Raw genomic sequence first — 19,277 nt, 5'->3', positions numbered from 1 at the left:
TGCTTGGGTTAAGGTCTGGGAAAGATTCAGAAACAGTGTGGTGTCATGCTGGAATTGGGAGTATTGCTGTCAATGCCTGTATTTGCTTCTTGGTCCAGCCTGCGCACTGGGTGAGCTGCTCGGTGATATATTGCGGTCTTGCTCTTTTCTGAAACCCAGCAGGGATGTTGGAGTTGGAGCAATCAAGTGTCCATTGTGTGAAGCATCCTCTCCACCGAGCACAGGCAAGTGCAGACAGAAGCACCGAGTAGCAAGGTGCAAGCCCGTGGTCCGTGTCAAGCCTGATGGGAGTAAAGTCCACACACACAAACCCAGGGTTATGCCCTTTAATTTTCAGAGCTGCTAGTCCCTGCTGTGCTAGGTTGCCCTCCAGGTTGATTAAGGATGCTTTTAAAGTGCGTCTATCCAGTGCTGAAGGGCATTGTTGGGTACGGCCATGATCTTGACCCAAATGGCCACACCTGAGTGAACTGATCACATCTCCTTGGGGCCAAGGAGTAGGACTGAGCGTGTTATGCAGCACGGCCATCGTGTGCAGTGTCTGCTAGTTGTTCCCTTGGCTTGGGCCACCCCCAGATGCTCTACCTGTGCCCTGCATGTGGGCTGAGGAGCGGACCCAGCCCCTTTTACCAGGTCCCCTTAGTGTGCTGACCTGAAATAAGGAATTTAGCCCTAAAGAAACAACGCAGAAATGCCCATTGGGCTAGAGTACCAATGCTCACATTCTTATCTGCCTCGGCCATTGCATAGATTTGGCAAATGATAAAGCCGCAGCCTTCAAAGAGAGGCATTGGCTAGATGCAGGTCCCCGGTGGCAATGTTAAGCTGGTGAGATTGCAGCTCATGGGGTGAGGATGGACAGAGTGAGGGAGGATGAAACTTTCTTGGATCATTGCCCCTTATTTGCATTTTCACTTTCTTTTCCACCAACAGTTTCAACAGTTTCTCTATGGGCACTTAAAGGCACAAAGAGGTGATCGGCCCCACCCCCTGCTGTTCATGTGACTTGGTGGTAGCTGCACAGGGTGAAACTTCTTGGTTTGTGTGCAGACCTTTTTTCCCTCTCCTCGCAGCTCTGCAGAGAAGTGACACTATCTTTGCTGCCTCAACCATGGACATGCGTGTTTTCAAGGTGGTGCAGCTAACCTTGGCCTGGGGTGAGTCGTACCTTCTACAATCCTATTGTGCGGTGGAACGTACCTGCAGGTCACTGCAAGCCTGTGCATTGGGAAAGATGTGCGGATTGGTACATGGAAAGCAATTCTGCTGCTAAAAAGACCTCTGTTAGTATATTCTCATTGCTAAGAAATACGCTAGGAAATGAGTGTATTTTAATGACTGCGGGTGTTGCATCGTTCTGAGTTTTCACTCTATATTTTTTCCCTCGTACTTCATCTTGAAAGTAAGAGTCCTCAAGCAAATCAACATAGCTCACAAGAAATGTTGAGACCGATTAAAAAATGATAATAAAGCAGCAGAGTGAAGTGCCTGAAGTGAATAGAAAGTCATTTATCTACACAGTGCTAAGGCAGAACGATATTAAGATTTTCATAATGAACTGGGGAGTTGGAGAAAAGGGAGGGTGCAGTATTATTGAGAGCACATGGGTTTCAGCTAAGAAAGTCCACACAGACATCCAAAAGGTAGTTCTTCCACTAGTGTGAATCAGCATCGCTTCAGGGGAGTCAGTGCAAGTACCTCGCTCTAGGATCTGCCTCAAAATGTGCAGGCATCCCTTAATAGCCACACAAATATAAAATGTTATCCATTGAGGAAATGTGGGAAGCCATTTAATAAGTGACTGTGGCAAAATCTCTGAATCTGCTGGCATGACAGTTGTTCTGTGCAGAGTTTTAGCATTTAATATGTAGGAGCCACATATGTCTTCAGTCAACCTCCCTCTTCCTCCTGACAGTATTGGAACAGCATTACATACAGATCTGGAACAGCATTACATACTGAGCAGGAGAAAGGTGGGACCAGATTTACAAATGGCACCCCGAGTATTATGCATAAAGGCAAATTTGGTGTCTTGGTGTGTATCTGCAGTTGACTGAAGTCCCCCGGAGTAGCTCTGAATTGTTGCTGTCATAACATTTGACTAGAATTAGATGGGGGAAGTGTAAATGAACTGTGGCTAGCCACGGTGTTTTTTATCAGAGCGGTCGGTTATTTCCTTTAAAAAGTCAGTCTGAATCTTTTGGAAGCATGCACAGAAAAATGTCCAAATTAATGTGGAAAGTGAGGTGGGGCTCAGCGCTCTCTCTTACTGGATCGACTAAATAGGAGAGATGTTAGACAGGTCTGAGAAAGAAGCCTATGGTAAATTCATAGTTTCCAGGGTGGGAAGGGACCTGAGCAGACCATCGAGTCTGACCCCCTGCCGTGGCAGGAAAGAGTACTGAGGTCAAACAACCCCAGCGAGGTGTTCAGCTACGCCTTCCGTTTAACTTTGTGTGTATGTGTGTGCGTAAATTCACACACACACCACACACACACACACACACACACACACACACACACACACACACACACACACACACACACACACACACACACCCTCCTTATATGTAAATACTAGCTAAAACCTGTAAAACATTTGCAAGTAAATTTGTATTGCAAAATGGTCCCAGGCAGCAGGAAGGTGGCAGGGACGTGCACGGGGCGCTAGAAGCCCACCAGGCCCGAGGTTTCCCGAGCACGCCTGACCTTCCAGCGCTCCACACACCATTGGATCCAGCGGGTGCTGCCTGCGAGCTGGGGCTGCACCCGCGCAGCTAGCACCCTGCCCGGCTGGCCCTGGCAGCCCGCGGAGGGAAGTACCAGGGTCCCCTGCAGCCCAGGGGCTGCACGACCTGCCGGCAGCTCACCCCTGGCTGCAGGAGATGCAGGCAGGCTCCAAGAGAAAAATAAAAGATCGGGCCCCTCGCCACCTTTTTTTTCCCCTTGGCAAATCCTGCCTGCACAAGCTGCCACCGGGGTGCACAGGCCCTGAGCCGTGGGGGAGCCGGTGCTTCCCCCCACGGCGGCAGTGCCCTCTGGGCAGCGTGCCGGCGGGTGGGTGCTGCCCAGAGTGCACCGCCGCCACGGAGGGAAACACCAGGACCCCCCACAGCTTAGGGCCTGCCACCAGCTGCCCCCCTCCCCCCCCGACCGTGGGAGAGTTGGGCCAGCTTCGGAACAGTCTGATTGGTTGTTTTAGTAAGAACTGTGATTGGCTGCCAAGGCAACCAGAATGCTCTGGACGGACCAATAAGCCTATTATTATTATTAGAGGTATATCGGAAAGAAACAAAAGCCGGTGTTAAGGCCTGATACAAGCCTTGAATTCCCAGAAACTCCCCACTTCTGTCGGCATCAGATCAAGGCCTTAAAAAACCCCGTGATGTGAAGTACTTCCTGATGGCTTTGATCCAAAGCCCATTTGAGTCACAGGTCAACTTCCCATTGGGATCAACGTTTTGACAGTGACTACCAGTAGGTCCATCCCATAAAAGCAGCCACGTGGGAGTGCATAGGAAGGGCAGACACCGAGTAGCTGGGGTCCTTGTGTATCCGAGATGGGGAAGAGGTTTGCATGAGAGAGGGAGAAGTTATATTGGCCACTTCCTTTATCACCCTGTCTCCTTGCCCTAATTACTCTGGAAAAAGGGCGGTTCTGTTTCTTGACAACCCAGGGCCAGATGATTATAGCAGTTTGCTCAGGTATCAGATGGCAAATAAGCCTCATGTCGTCACGAGGCCTCTTAAGAAAACACTGCTTTAATTCATAATAATAAGAGGTCGCACTTCTACCGGACCTTTTTTTACCATAGCCTCTTGAAGGGCTGAGCAAGTGTTACGGCCCCTGGGAACCTGGATTGTCTGCATGCTACAGATGGAAGGGAAGGGCTCCTCTACCCTACACCCACAAGGCTGCACGGGGAGAGCGTCTCAGAAACAGTGCAGGCTTGCAGAGCTAAGGGGGCAAGTTAACTGTTAGGTTCGGCCCAACTCCTGCCCAACAGGCTGACTCAAAAGTGCAATCTCAAGGTGGCGAGATCCTGCCCTTCTGTGGGGGCAGCTCCATTCCAGGTGGGGTCAACACGCCCCGTCTCACCTCCGAGGGGTGCTGCCTCGTTCACTTGCCCGAGGTTGCACCACGAACCACCCCCAAGGCCCCTCGGACCCCCCCACCCAGGTCTGTCCTGCACCATCCCCTGTCCCCAAACTCCCGGGGCTGCTGTCCTGCTCCCTACCGTAAGGCCAGCCTCCCTCAGTGTTCCTGTCACTGGAGCAGGGTGTCACGCACTGCCTGCAGAAGCTGACGGAGACACGATGAACCTCAATGATGAGCTGGATAAGACCATGTCAAGGGCTGGGAGCCACCAGCCTTTCTTTACAACTATGGGGTGTTGTCTTAAAGAAGCGCAGTCTCAGCACTACCCAAGAGTTGCCCAATTCCTGCCAAAATTCATGGACACTGAGCATCTCGATTCCTTCGATGGCTTTGACCATCTCAGCCAGAAGCTGTGTCCATGTCCGGGGTCACTGAGGTTTGAAAATGGGGATCTCTTTTCTTTTTTGTCAGTTTTATTTATTAATGAATCCAGCTTATCAAGGAACAAGCTGAGCATTTCAACATACAGCCAACCCCCTAGGACACGCTTTAAAAAAAGACCATTTTCTTTCCTCAGCAGCGCGCCCTGAACCCAAGTCAGAGTCCGTAGAGGACAGTCTTGTTAAAACTGGGGATTTCTAACCACAATCACTAAAGGGGAATTTTGCAAGCTTAATAGATCCTTTGATTTGAAATTCACCCTGAAACGTCATTATATGTGAACGGATTAGGATCGCAGGAAACCAGGGCTGGAAGAGACTTCCCAAGGTCATCTAGTCCAGCTACCTCCTCAAGGCAGGATTGTCTGTGCCTAAACCATTGCACTCGAGTGTCTGTCCAGTCTGCTTTAGAAAATTTCCAAGGGTGGAGATTCCTCACCACCTCTAGGTAGCCCGCTCCAATGCTCGACCACCCTCATAACCAGCAGGTTCCTCCTAATCTCCAACCTCGGTTCCTCTGCTGCCTCTGGAGGGCTTTGTTCTTAGCCCTGTCCTGTATCAGCACAAAGCAAAGCCCATCTCCGTCCTCTCTATAATCACCCTTCAGGTAACTGGAGACTGTTATCAAACCTCCCCTCAGCCTTCTCTTCTCTAGACTAAATAACCCTACCTCTTTCAGCCTGTCATCATAAGTCTTGCTTCCCAAGCTCCCAAACCTTTGTGTTTCCCGCACTCAGCACCGTACCTAGACTCCTGGCAGTGCCGGGTGAACTTCTAGTATCCAGCCACCCTTCGCCAGAGATAATGATAATAATAATTGTTATTTTCATCATTTTTGGGCCTCTGTTCAGTTCGCCCATGCCTGCATCTGGCCCTGCCTGCACTGGCCTCTCCAGTCCGTCCACATCCTCCTTTGAAGTGTAGGGATGGCAGGAAAATGATGTAGTTCTCAAGCCTTACAGCACCACGGGAGGCCTCGAGTAGCTCGGGAAATGGGAAGAGCATTGTAGTAGAAACAAGTCCTGACAGGGAGCAGGAGGCCCGAAAGGAGCAGTGTAACATTCCTGGAAAGCTTTGAAATACCCCGTTTAGTAAAGTGAGACTGAGGAGAGTGGAAGGAAACTTGGAGCTTGAGTCGTCATTGTCCTGCGGCCTCGGGCGTGAGCCTACCTGCTGCGGGGGCTCTAGGTGGGGCGGCCATTGTAGAGGACAGTCCGGTTTTTCTGCTACTCTGTCCTCTGTGCGCCACTGATCCGAAACCTGATGCTGTTATTTTTCTCTTGAAGAGAAAAATAGAGGAGATAAAGGTGTCCGGTTTTGTATCAATAGACGACACAGGACAACCGGACTGTCCTCTCTGCTGGCCGCCCTAGCTAGAGATTTCTGTGGGGGCTCTAAGGTTTCTGTCAGCCAGCTTTGTATTCCTCCTGCAGGACACGTGGACGCAAATGTGAGCCGGGGATGTTTCAGGGGCAGGCTGGGTCTTGTCTTAGAAGAGGAGCGGGTGAGTGAGGTACTCAGCTTCCCTGCAATGGATGGCCCCTTCCAGGGCATTGACCTGGCTCAAACAGGCCCCGAGAGTGCCTTGAGACCACATCTGCAGAACTGGCCCTGCAAACATTTGGGGATGTTTGCAGGGGTGAGACCCACTTTAGCAAATGCCTTCTGGTAAGATGGCCCAGGCCACCCGAATGGTGTGCGAAGGGCAGCTGTGTTCTCCAGGAAGGAGTGGCAAGGCCACGGGCGTTATGTCAGCAGAGACAAGGAGCAAAATGGCAGCCGTCAAGTGATGCATGCATATTGCCACTTCAGTGGGGTTGGGGGAAGACTTTTTAAAAGTTCTTTAATAGAAAAAAATGACGCTTTTTTGCAACAGTAGCATTTCTTTCCAAAAACTGAGTAGTATTTCATTTCTCCTGAAGAATCCTCTTACTTTTTGTTGAGTTGTACATGGAAAACACCATTCAAAATGGGGTTGAAACAGATTTACATACCCAAAACAGAGAAGAACTGAGCTCTTGCTATGACTTCTCAGCCCAAGTTAATTTACATGTAAGACTGTTTCACAACCCTAAAGGAAAAAGTAGCCTTAGCTTACAGTTTCCTCTTTTTGGTTTTGTTGAGCTGCTGCATCAGTGTATAGGAGTTAGTGACAGAATAAAACAATTGTGGAGACTTGTTCACTAACCACAAAACACCTGACCAGAAGGAAGGGAGATAATGGAACTGCTGGATGGGCAGAGCTAAATTAAAGGCAGGGAAAGCCTCTGCTGAAAAGATGTATTTAAAATACGGTCTTAATTATGGCGTAGTTGGGGTTCTCCTAATGAAAACAAATGTCATCTCAGAGTTCAGTTGTGTTACCTTCCTGTGGCATTTCTGTTTTTGTATTATATGGCGAGCGCCCCAGCAAAATGTATTTCATTCGACTGGAATGAAAACAGGCCAAGTTCATATAACACATAACTCTCCGCTATGCGATCCACACCGCCACTCTTCCCTGCAATTGCTATTCGAGGTAGAGTTGTGGAGGGGAGTTTGCAGACCCACATATTCATACAAATCAAGAAAAAAAGTAAGAGAATTCTTCACAGAAAACAAAATATTTGGGTGTGGTCAGTCAGTTTTGGGGGAAGTGCTCCTGTGACAAAAATGTATTTTTTTTCCTGATGAAACAGCTTTTCTTTAGAAAAATGTGTCATCCAGAGATGTCTCACCCGCACTTCTTCTAAGGCCCAGCCTGCCCCTGAAATACCCAGGCCTATGGTTTTGGCTGCTGGTTAGATTTAGATTCATGCACAACCAGGGCTTGTTTTCTGGATCCAATTTGAATATAGCCTCAGATGGTAGAAATGCACAGGAGCAGCAGGCGTTGCAAAAGCTCTGCCATTTTGGGGCAAAAAATTCTCATGAGAACGGCTTCTTAGATTCTGGCACCATTGAATCGAACCTTCCTCGATACCCCTGATTCAGCCTAGAATCGGAGCCCCCAGCCCCATCCTCTCCTTACGATGCCCCGATAGCCCCTTGTAGATGACCTATTTCAAGAAATTGTCCGAGACCCACATCACACACTTCAGACTGCACTTTTCTACTTGTCTGTTTTAATTTGAGAGCTGGAAGACCCTTGTCACATGTGGAGTGTGTTAGGCAAGTGGTTTGGCCACAGCTAACACCTGGATTCTGCCAGGGACAAAAGGAGTAAGTTAGCTATTAGGAAGGGGATAGGTTAGATGTTAAGAAGAATTTTCTCACTAGGAGGGCAATCAAACAGTGGAACAGGTTCCCAAAGAGATGGTAGAAGCTCCATCCTCGGAGGTTTTTAAGACCTGGCTAGACCAAACTAGTTATGGTTCATGATTTGAACTCTTTTCTCCTTAAAAAGAGCTGAACTAGCTCAGGGGCTGGTGCTTCCTGGTTTAGAATAGCCCCTTTGGCCATGCCTCTTTGCAACCCTCTCCCTTGAAAGAGCCTGTGTCCAGGACCACTGTTTTCACACATTCTTAAAGCAGAAAAACACAAAAAAACTCACCTGCTGTATTGGGACGGTACTGAACCTCTCCCACCCCGTCCTCTGCCCAGCGCCACCCTCTTTAGCAGTAACAGGAGCGTGTTGGGAACGGAGAGGCAGTGTGATTGGGACCCCAGCTTACATGCTGCATCTGCTGGGCCCCAGAACTGGTTAGGACATGGCTGTATATTAGTCTCGCGATTGATCTGGCCACATGTACCTTGTGAGGTGAGTCTTGAACAGAGGTCCCAGGCTATAGGGATGAAATGAGCACTTTCTACTGTCCTCAGCTAGCTGGAACAAGGCTTCCCTGCCCCAACACACATAGATACACAAGTGCATGTGCATGCCCAAGCTAAGGAACATTTTTTTAAGACCCCCATCCCCGCAGAGGACTGTGGTACTTGGGACAGGTCAACAGTTACACAAAACGTCATGGATATACTAGAGTTGATGCTGGCTTCACACTGCAGCCGGGATACTCTAAAACTAAGAGGAAGATACAGTCCCTTCTCCCTAATGCTCTCTGTCTAAATGAGGTGGATATTGTAATACATTTGCCAAATGCTAAATTAACCAACAGGCTACTGGGGACATCCAGGCCAAGCACTTTCCAGGTCCAGAAGGACCTGCCTTGAACATTTAGTTCAGCCTCCCATCTCTCTTTCCCTAAATGCTGCGGTCTGCAGCAGGAGGGCTTGGCTCCCAGGCCTTGAGGCTTCTTCCCCCCAAAGCAACAGTTGCAGCCAAAGGGACAGTAAATCCAGGCCCCTCAATACTTCCAACGACCTGTTCACAAGCACCAAACACCTGCGTGAGGCTTGTAACAAAGTGTTGTCGTTAGACTACATTCATTCTGACCCCTTCAAAATGATCCCCATAGGTTATCTCATGCCGCAAAAATTAATTACCCGACATCAGTTCAAGTTGTATTCCTGTTGCCCAGGAGGAGATAGTTAATGACCCTCATTACCGTCCAAACTTTCCATCCAAATGCAGCTAATCATGTGACCACCGCACCTGAATCTGAGATCACTGAGCAATTATGAACATCCATACTTCCCACTGACTTCCTCTTTAGCGAACACCTGGGGTATGAATTCAATTAAATCTATTACCACTCTACTGAATAAGATAAAACACGCAGCTTTTCAGCTGAGTAATATGCCACCAGCATATTTAGGCCACTGGGAGTTTATTCTGGCATTTCTGTGCCAGCCTTTCAAACCAAACTTCCCCATGGGCCAAGCTGCAATAGTCTCCAGGCACTGTGCTATCTCTAAGAAAAGTATGTGTATTGTAATAAAATTATTCTTTAATATGAATTGTTCTACAGAATGGCGGATCTGCTTCTTGCATTATTAATAGGATTGGGAAGGGAATAAAATAATTACATTTTCTTATTACAAAATCAATCGGATGATAACATAGGTGTCAATAGCAATGAAAGTTGCTAGTTTAATGAGCTGTTTGCTTCTCTGTAGCATTATTATCTGGCCACGATGCAGCAATGGCTACCGAGCCAGGGGTCGAATCAGCCTCCCTGCGTGGAACTCAGCCATCCTCCCATCATCAGTCTTCCACCGATGCCAGCAACACGCTTCTCTCTAGCAGCACAGGTTTAATGACAACCGCACTGCTAAGAACAACAGCAAAACAGGAACAAACTGCCATGCAGACAGCAAACCATCAGCGGGTAACAATAGCATCAGCTCCCAACATGACGACTGATGGAAGAGCTAACGTCACCCAGCTGACCAACCACACAACTCACGCTATATTAACTACACCTAAGAACACGACTGCAATGGTCAACCAAACTGTGAGTCACGCAGTAAATGTTACAGCAACATCCAAGATAACTTTAAAGACAACCTCAAAGTCAACTAATCAAACAACAGCTCACAAAACAACAAAAACTACAGCCACAGCCAAGAGAACCACTGTTCACCCAAGAACCCAAGTCACTACGCCTGCTACTACAGCTGCTGTACCGCCTACCCTTGCACCTCATCCATCATCACCCCAGACTGGAAATTACAGTGTCTCTGATGGAGAAATGACCTGTGTGCTAGCAGTGATGGGACTGGGGCTGATCGTCCGCAATACGGTGAAGGTGAGCTGCAATACTCCTAAGTGCCAAACAGCTACATGATCTACAGGAGGCTCGTTGCAACATGTCTCCATTAGTTTGATTTTGTTCTAACCCCTTCAAAATGATCCCCATTGGTTAAGGTTGTAAAATTGATTATGCAATATCCATCTAAGTGGTGTTCCCGCTCCCTAGAATTGGATGCTAGTTAATGACACTCGTTACCACCTGAGCTGACAGAATGACTCATTCCACTGACCTACACAACAGAGGTGTTTTATTATGTCCTCATATAGTTAAGGTGAAGCTAGTGAACCGTATGTTCTCAGCTTTGGAGGAGATGACAATCTGGGGCTTGGAAATGAACCACAGTACCCTTAGGGATGAATCGGAGAAGGCCATGCTAAGACAAGGAACAAGACATTAGACTTGGCAGCGAAGCCCAAGTCTCTTGCATTGTTGCCAGCTACAGAGCTATTGATGCAACCATACAGGGTGCCTATACACATGCTCTGATGCGTTTTAATTAGAACCCATTGCAGCAGACTCGATCAATCTAAAACGCTAGCATAGACACAGCATCACGTATATAAGTCACCATAGGTTTAAAAATGGCCACTGGGGTGCTTTGACTAAAGCTCGTTGAATGAGCTTTACTTAAAGCATCCCATTTCCACGTTTAAATGTGCAGGGGCTTAATACATACGGCACAGTGGTGTTTTAATTAGAACGGTCCTCCAGGAACCATTCTAATTAAAATGTCCCCCTCCCCCACTCCCAAACACATGTATAGGCACCCATAAATTTAGAAAACATTTAAATGTCTTTATTTCTTAATCAACTTAAAATGTCACTGAGATGCACTGGATATTTCTTTTTTTCTTCACAGAGGAATGTGGGCTACTTCAATATTGATCCCAACATGACCCAAATATCTGGAACCTGTGTAGTGGAGGAGTCAGTGATAACCATATCATTTAATGGAGGGGCAATACGCTTCACCTTTGGAAAGGTAATTGGTCCATTCTTGTATTTTACAGAGAGGCAGACTGGGGAAGGCAGGATTTGGGACTCTTGGGTTCTCTTCCTAGCAAATGCTCTGACAAGCTGCATGCCCGGGGCCAAGTCATTTCAGCTTATTGTTCCTCAGTTTCCCCATACATAAGAAGAAAGATAGTTCCCTCCCTCTTGGGGAACTCTGGTGTTAAATGGTTTTGTATTAGTAAAGTGCTCAGTGCCTTCAATAGAAGATGCTAGAGAAGGCCAAAGCAGCAGCTATAAAAGGAGGTCACTCAGCATATGCTAAGCTAAGACTACAGCTGGGCCCCCACTGGAAAACTAAGGTCTGGATTCAGCACCACTCAAAATCTAGGATGGCTTAGGTTTGGCTTTTTGATCTAGCCCACTATAAAAAGTGACGATTTAGCGGTTTGGGGAAGTGGTCTCTCTGCAACATATAAATTACGGTTATGAAACTGCTGCATTATGCCCTGCCTCCACTCACATGGATCCAGCCATTGTCTAGCACCGTCAGAGCATGTCTCTGCCAGACCAGAGACGAGTGGTGGGCGTTATACCGCAGTGGGAATCCATTCGGGTGGAATCCCCTTTGCGACAATTGAGGTGGCTGGAGCTGGGGAAAGTTACTTTCTCCACCTTCTCCACAAAAAGTTCAGGGTGGAAAATACCCAGCAGCAGAGCAAAGGGAGTAAGGTAGTGGTTCTCATCTACATTAGACTCGAGGCACTCTTTGTTAGATGCAAGGCACCCCTTGGAAAATAGTAGCTCTTAGTGCACATGTACATGGTGATGCCATTATGCTAGACAAAAGGTGGGTTTCCATCACTTTTCGTCATGTCTACACGGTCAAATCATCACGTGCACAAATGCCCTTAGTTTTCACTTGTTTTTGGCTACAGAAGAATCCTGGAGCAGTTGTTCTCTTGTAAAGGACTCAGAAAGACCACAACAGGGCAGAATTTTTGAACACTATGGGCTCCTGTTCGAAATCTCTTCTGGGTGTATCTTGTGAATCATTTTGCACACCTAACAGTGCTAAGTGCCTTGGCACCCTGGTTGAGAATCACTGAACTAAGGTATTGGTGACAGCCTTTACAAACCTCAAGGCTGGGAGACGCAGGGAGCCTTATGGAGAAACACAGGAAGCTCGTCCAGAGAGAGAGGCATGTTTTTGTAGTGCTAGGGGAATGAATCAGAGTTTAATTTGCGGGTATGTCTATACTGGAGTCAGTGCTATGACAGCAACTCATGGTGATATAGCTGGGCTGTGCTCGCTAGCTTGGCTGCTGCTGTAATCAGAGTAGCTGAGAGCTCAGCATGAGCTGCCTGAGCATTTACCCTCCTCCTCATCTGGGTTTTGTATCCTGTGCGAGGCTTGGTGCTGTTCTGGCTGGCTTCAGCCACAAGGAAAACCCCCAGATCAACTTCCCTGCTGCACTTACAGCAGGGTGGGTAGGACATGCCTGGCGGCGTCCACACCAAATCCAATGTGAAACCTGCTTCTCCCAAGACAGGATACCCTGAGAAAGACCCTTCCACACTGCGTAGGCCTGGTCCTGCTGCACCCCTGCTAACCACAATAGCAGCGAGGAGCACGCATGGAGTGAATCATCCACCTTTAGACAACAGGCCGGACCTGTAGATAGAGTACATTAACGGGAGTCTGCTGAAGTCAGTGGAGCAGCTCCTATTTACACCCCTGAGTCATGGAGTAATGTGACAATAGCAGCTTGTGGTCAGGGAACATCTCTCCTAATTTAATGGAGCAAAGTCTCTGGGAACTGCAGAGAAAAATGTGAGCTGGGAATGTACTGAGGATCTGAGTTCAGAATAAAAGGTCAGGTATATATTTTAAGTGTTTGATTTGGATGTGGGCTTCTTGCATGAAGAGAGCAGCATTTACCTACTTTTCAAGACTCCTTAAAGCTAGTCCGGTGATTCAAGTACTCATAAGTACCAGCAGCAGCACTGAGGAGACTAATAAATCTCTATGAGTTACTCCCGCTCTCAATCCCAGAATAATGTGATTAATGGCACAGCATTATGCAATTCATCCTTTGCTTAACGATAAGCTTCATGAGAGTCAGGGCTTTGAAGTTCTTTGAAATCTGAGCTAATGTGAATTGAATTTGGTATGGTTTTAGCCTGGTATCTTCAACCTTCAGAATAACAAGGCCTGATTCTGGTCTCACATGTACTGGTTTTACACTAGTATAACTTCGTGACTTGCTCCTGCTTTACATCATTGTGAAGGAAAGCCGAATTTGGCCTTCGCTGCTCTGCCTGCCATGCCGTGAAGCGATGGCTGGTACATGAGTCGCTGCCTCGGTGCGCCCACCTCCAGCTATCCTCACGCACGGCTTGAGAAGAGGAAGTTCTGTAACAAACCCACAGGCCGATAAGTAAGAGCAGGTGTTTTGTTCCCCAAAGCAAAATTGTTTTCAATTGCATCTGGCCAGAAATCAGCATTGCTACTGGAAATGGCAGTGGTTTGGAACCCCCTTCAGAAGCAGTACTGAGATCTGCTTCTCAGTGAGATCAAGTGGCACTCCAGCATCTGTTGCACTGACATTGCGCAGTCATTTATCCTTTCTGTACCTGCATCTGCCAAACAGCTCTAATAGCTTGCACATAGGGGTGTGGTAGGGCTTAAATGACATCTGTAAAGGGCTTCTGGGATCTTTTGCAGAAGGGATCGATATCTTTTGTGCTACAGAAGGTGCAAACTAGCTTTACAATGTCTTTCCTCTTTTGCGGACTTTGGTATTTCCCAAATTTTCTCATGAGATTGTTGAAAGCCATGATCTTAAAAGCTCCTCTGACTGGTATAGAAAGGGGATGCACAGAGGATGTGAAACATGAGAATAGCTGTTTTCCACCAGTCAAATCAGACCAGTCCTTCCATGCACAGAGCTGCGTATGAAACCACTGATAAATCTGCCTTGCAGCAGGGCTGCAAGGTGAAGCTCAGATTCTCAACACAAAATTCATCACAACCTTGGGAAAAGCCTCATGAGATGCCATCGCCTTGAAGGTCTGATAGGGTGGCAATCAAAGGCTCCTAATCCTCCAAGCTGCACTGCCATATACAGGGAATGTGTGTCATGTGCCTTTTACCCAGGAGCATTTAGGCTACCATTGCCTCTCTTGTTATGTGCTACCTGGACAGGACAGATGTACTCTCTCCTCCTGGGGGAATGGCACTTCAAGAGAGGAAATGATTGCAGACCACCTCTTGTCCAAGGCATCCAGGAGCTGCTGCTGGGTTAGTGAAACCTGAGCTTGCCCCTTAAAACCATTGTTCAGCCCATGTATACTCCATACACACCATAGCTAACTTTAAAATGAGTCGATGTAGGTGCCAGAAGCAATCTAGATGCTGCTACATGTTTCTAATTTAGTGCAGACAAACTAATGGGAGCTCGGTGGAGATTCTCCCTACAAACATGGAAGCAGAACACAATGACGGAAAATGAAAGGCACCCATCCGGTGTTTATGGATTCATTCCCCCCACCCATGCGCTGTTATCACAAATGACAAAGAAACTCGTGGCTTGGAACCACGTGCAGCACCTGCAGAAATGCATCTGCATGATCCAGTTCAACTCAACTGAGCATTAGCTGCAGCACATCCAGCAGTACAAGAAGGTGCCTGCACCTGGCTCCAGCAGTGGATTGTTTGTACCGTGAGGAGTGATCAGAATAACTTGCCTGAGTGCCCTAATTCTCAGGACATGATGGGGCAGTTTCTGCTAAGTCCCCATTGTGGATAACTGTGATATTTTGCCCTTCCCCCCACCCCGTACCTTTGCTTTTCCTCACTTACCTTATTTGATTTGTTCACAACTCACTTGTCTTATCAAATTTGTGCTGTCAGCTCTTCGTGGCAAGGACCACTCATCTAATTTTCAACAGGTGTAAATCAGCACAATTGGGCTCTGCTGTTTTACACCAGTGTAGATCCTGGTCCTGCACCCCTATTTATTTTCTAACAGCATCTGGAACATTGGTGTGTTTAGGGAAAATTATTAATGCTCTCAGAGAGAGACAGGACAGTGTTGGGTCTTTTCTAAAATACCTGACTCATTTTGGATAACTCTTCTCTGTGTCCTCTATTTGTCCCCTTTGCTGTAGGACTGTGCCCTGCAGCCGACCAATATATTCCACAACTGTAAAGATACAAGAGCAGCAGAAGATATTAATTTAACATATTTACTCAATTCCAAGATGAGGTTTTTCCCCTTGACAATTGGCATGGAGGGAAAAGCCCCTCATCTTATAATTGCATAAAAGGAAATCTCACTAAATACATTGTCTGTCATTAAACTGCTGCCCAAAGCAGCATGTGCTGAGCAGTAGCAACCAACTATGACGTTGATTAAATGCAGCCAGCACTGAGCATGACTATAAAACACATGGCCCCCATTGGGCAAATATACTGATGGGAATCTTTATTTTTTGGTAGGCATCCTACATGCAAGCCCTAGTCCCAGAAACCTTGGCCTTTGTAAACATAGCTTTACAGTTACACCATCCTCATTCCTGTAGCAATGACCATACTTTGCACCCATGCTGCCACGCATCCATCTCCTTCCCCTTTAGCCGTCATGAACTCGCAAGAGAACCACCTCCACATTTCCTTCCAAGAACAAGTAAAGTATAGGGTTAGGCCTGTCCTTTGCACTCTGGGTAGGATGACCTCTGTGAGTCTCCTCAAATGTGGGGATCTCAGCTGCACAATTTTGCAGCAACGGGGGACTATTTTCACACTTTCCCCCTATCTTGCTCCTTGGCCTTTTGGCTAAAAGCAAGTGAGACTATGGAGCATCCGAATTCTCCAGGTTTCAGGCCTGGGGCTTGCATGTAGGTTGCTTGCCGTGGATTTGAGGAGTATCTGATGGACTCCTGGGTCTGGGAGGGAGGACACTTGCCCGGCAGTAGAGTGACACAGGCTTGATGACTGAGCTCAGTTCAGTCAGACTTGACTCTTGGGCTTCCCCGAAGTGAATTTGGACCTGATTTTGCCCTAATTTATTCTAGATATAAGTAGGTGCCAACGTGCTGCTCAAAAGCGTGTTTATGAAACACCTATGCTAAAACTTGCAGGCATTTCAAAAAAGGTAACATGCATCAATTCTGGATGAACTAAGACTACAGGCACTGTATGCAAATTGCTACAGCCAGGGTCTGGCAGTAAAGAGAGGGGGAAAGTTGTGGGGAAGCAGAGAACAAAGAGCCGTCTGATCCTCCAGATTCATTTTCCCTGCTGTAGCAGCTGAAAGGGGACAAATTCAAGGCAAACCACCAATAATTAGATTCTATCCCTGGAAAATGGTAACAGATTTATAAATTTTCTATATATAGAATCTAATTATTGGGGGTCTCTTATAACCAGGGTTATTTTCTGTTCGAGTAAATACGGCTTTTCTTTTGCAGAAAGATGCAGAATATTATGTCAGTGAACTTGAGGCCAACTTAGAGATACCTAATGAAGGTAACGGCATGTGTTAAATATTCACAGCATCAATTTTGTTTAGCGTTTATCATTCTTTTTTCATTTGTTTTCATTTTTTAAATATATTTGGGTTTGTAGTGAAATGTGTGCTTCTGAGGCTGATCTTAGTTTACGATAGCTTAAAGCAGTGATTTTTGCTGATGATTTAACTGTATTTTAGTCCTGCTTTCAACTTAGCCTCCATTTAACTCAGATGGTTGAAAAACCTAAGAAAGGCAACTAAGTTAATTTGTTGCAACTTTCTCTTCCCTCTTGTTTTCAGCTCATTTTCATACCACTCAAGTGTCCTTTGCTTCAGGCTAGAGAAGATCCCAAATCCAAATTTCACATTCAAAACTTTGTTCTACTTTGGGCAAGTTTTGTATTTGTGTGATTTTGTATCTGTTGCAACTTGAATCTAGTTGTCTTAATAGGCTAGGAATAGGTACAATCATAACAATTCAGATATGGATCCAATGATCAAATACCCTATCTGGCCTTTTGGTCCTAAAACCACGGAGTACCCAAAGCAAGTCATTTGGAGACAGTGGACATGATTCATTTTATGGATACTCCATTAACTTAAGTGAAATTCTTTCTAATAGCAAGAATAAGAGAAGCAGGCTCCATAGGACATGCTCACATAGACTTGTTCTCGATTCCAATTTTCAAAGCTGTTTCCTGTACAGCAATGCATGTAACAGGTTGAAACTAGGCGCTATGCCAACACATTTGTAAGTTATAAGAGTTTAGATGTGAACAGCTATCACCTATTTCTTGAATCAAATGCGAGCCAAACTCTTTATAGAGCTCTGTAATGCTAGGTGAGGTTCTGGTCACAAGCCAGTACCAGAAATGCCAAACGCCCATGAGAGAGCCAATCTTGGCTAGAAGTGGCAGTACCAGAGATGTAGCATGAAAGTTTGTTTCTGACAATTTTTAACCCAATCTTGCAGACTCAAGGTGTCCAGATATAATTTAAAGAAGTAAGTGATACTTTGTGTGCTTTTTCAAATACAATTTGATGCTTGTCCTCCTGAGGGTTGGCCATTGGTAGTTAAGGCTGTTGTTTCTCTCTCTCTCCCGCTCATATATATAAAATCTTTGGAGCTGATGTGGCACTGTGATAAAAAGACAGTGTCCTACTTTCAGCCATAGAAGTGGCTGAGGCCCTGTCACAGTGCTGTGAAAGGGTCTTCAGAAGTGTCATCATTCACTCTCAGAAACAGGTCCTTATTGTGTATTCCTTTTATGTCCACATCTCTCTCTCTCTGACCTCTAGGTTCGTGGAAGAAGACAGTTAGCAAGCCCATGTTTACAACTAAACTGGGGGATTCCTTCAAGTGTCTCAGCAAACAGACATTGGACTTGGACGACCACTTCCAGATGATCATTGTTAACATGCAACTACAAGCTTTCAAAATTGTTGATAACAAGTTTGGGAAAGGTATGGATGAGAGCTGTCTTCTCCGTGCTTGGTTTTGACTCTAGGATCCCACCAACCACACAGCAACATTTCTAGCTTTTAATGTGGCATAAAGTGTCTTGTCTCTCTGCTGGGTGGAAGGCTGAAAACGTGGTGATCCTGTTCTGTATACGTTGAAAATGATGTAACGTAATGGGTCTCCAAGACAGGGTGCTTCCCCAGTGCTTCCACCTGTCAGTTACTGGCTCCTTCCCAGTTGTAGTTCAGTCCCTAGCCTGGTGGAGATGCCATAGGGGATAGAGGGACTCCTTTCTTTCACCCTAGATTTTCCTTCCGTCTTAAAAAATCACCAGTCTTCATGCTGTCTGTCTTTTCTTGCTCTCCAATGCCACTATAGATGTATTGGCAACCATTAAAGCAGCTTTCTCCACCCCATTGTATGCAGAAAGAATTTCAAGGTCTCTGTTATCCAAGCTTTCTATGGGACTGGCCCAATCTTCTGTGGAGAACGCCTGTCTCTTGAAAATAATTTCCCATGACTCTTTCCTATTGGAGCAGTGAAACTGGGGACACATCTGAGTGCAGAAGATGAAACATTTAGTTCAGCTTGATCTAGAGACAATGGAACTTGCGATTAGTAAAGACACGGCCAGAATAGCCACCGTCCCTTCTGGGGTTAGATCTAACTGCAAAGCTCATCTCCGCGTATTTCTCCCTGCCTAATTCCCTCTGGTATACAGGCGCAACAATCTAATCAAGCAGCCTAGTCATGCCTGATGGGAAGGGGAAGGGCCATATATTTGCAGACCACAGATACAATCACAGATAAGTCCACCTCCAACACAACCCTGTGTTTCTGAGCGTATGACATCAATTTTCATAAGGCGATCCCGCCCTGGTGCATATGCACGCAGTAGATCAGTGGCTCTCAGCCAGTGACCTGCAGAAATGCTGTGGGTGGGCTACAAGCATGTTATAGGAGGGGATAGGCCAACCCCTGGAGGTTCCCAGCATTGTGCTTCTCCACGTGCACTTTCTCCACCACTGGAAGCATCAGAGCTACTGTAGGTAGAACTGTGATTAGCTGTGACAAAGGCAGAACTCATGGATTTCATAGATTTCATAGACATTAGGGCAGGAAGGGACCTCAGGAGATCATCGAGTCCAGCCCCCTGCCCAAAGGGCAGGAAGTCAG

General features: G+C 46.7%; 1 protein-coding gene across 2 annotated transcripts in view; it reads left to right on the top strand.

The window, feature by feature from the left end:
* The first annotated feature begins 945 nt into the window (after positions 1-945).
* LAMP3 (lysosomal associated membrane protein 3) overlaps positions 946-19,277 on the top strand; it is a 27,446-nt gene continuing 9,114 nt past the window's right edge. For both annotated transcript variants that reach the window (XM_019532785.1, XM_019532784.1), the window contains exons 1-5: positions 946-1,157; positions 9,535-10,166; positions 11,032-11,154; positions 16,599-16,656; positions 17,939-18,103. In XM_019532785.1, the coding sequence (XP_019388330.1) occupies positions 1,112-1,157; positions 9,535-10,166; positions 11,032-11,154; positions 16,599-16,656; positions 17,939-18,103 (1,024 nt within the window). In that variant the 5' untranslated portion in view covers positions 946-1,111. The remainder of the gene's footprint in view (positions 1,158-9,534; positions 10,167-11,031; positions 11,155-16,598; positions 16,657-17,938; positions 18,104-19,277) is intronic.

This window comes from Crocodylus porosus, unplaced genomic scaffold (assembly GCF_001723895.1).
Source record: "Crocodylus porosus isolate Cpor-Errol unplaced genomic scaffold, CroPor_comp1, whole genome shotgun sequence".
NCBI classification, from domain to species: domain Eukaryota; kingdom Metazoa; phylum Chordata; order Crocodylia; family Crocodylidae; genus Crocodylus; species Crocodylus porosus.
The sequence above is the reverse complement of the archived record's forward strand: the minus strand, read 5'-3'. Positions and strand labels throughout refer to the sequence as shown.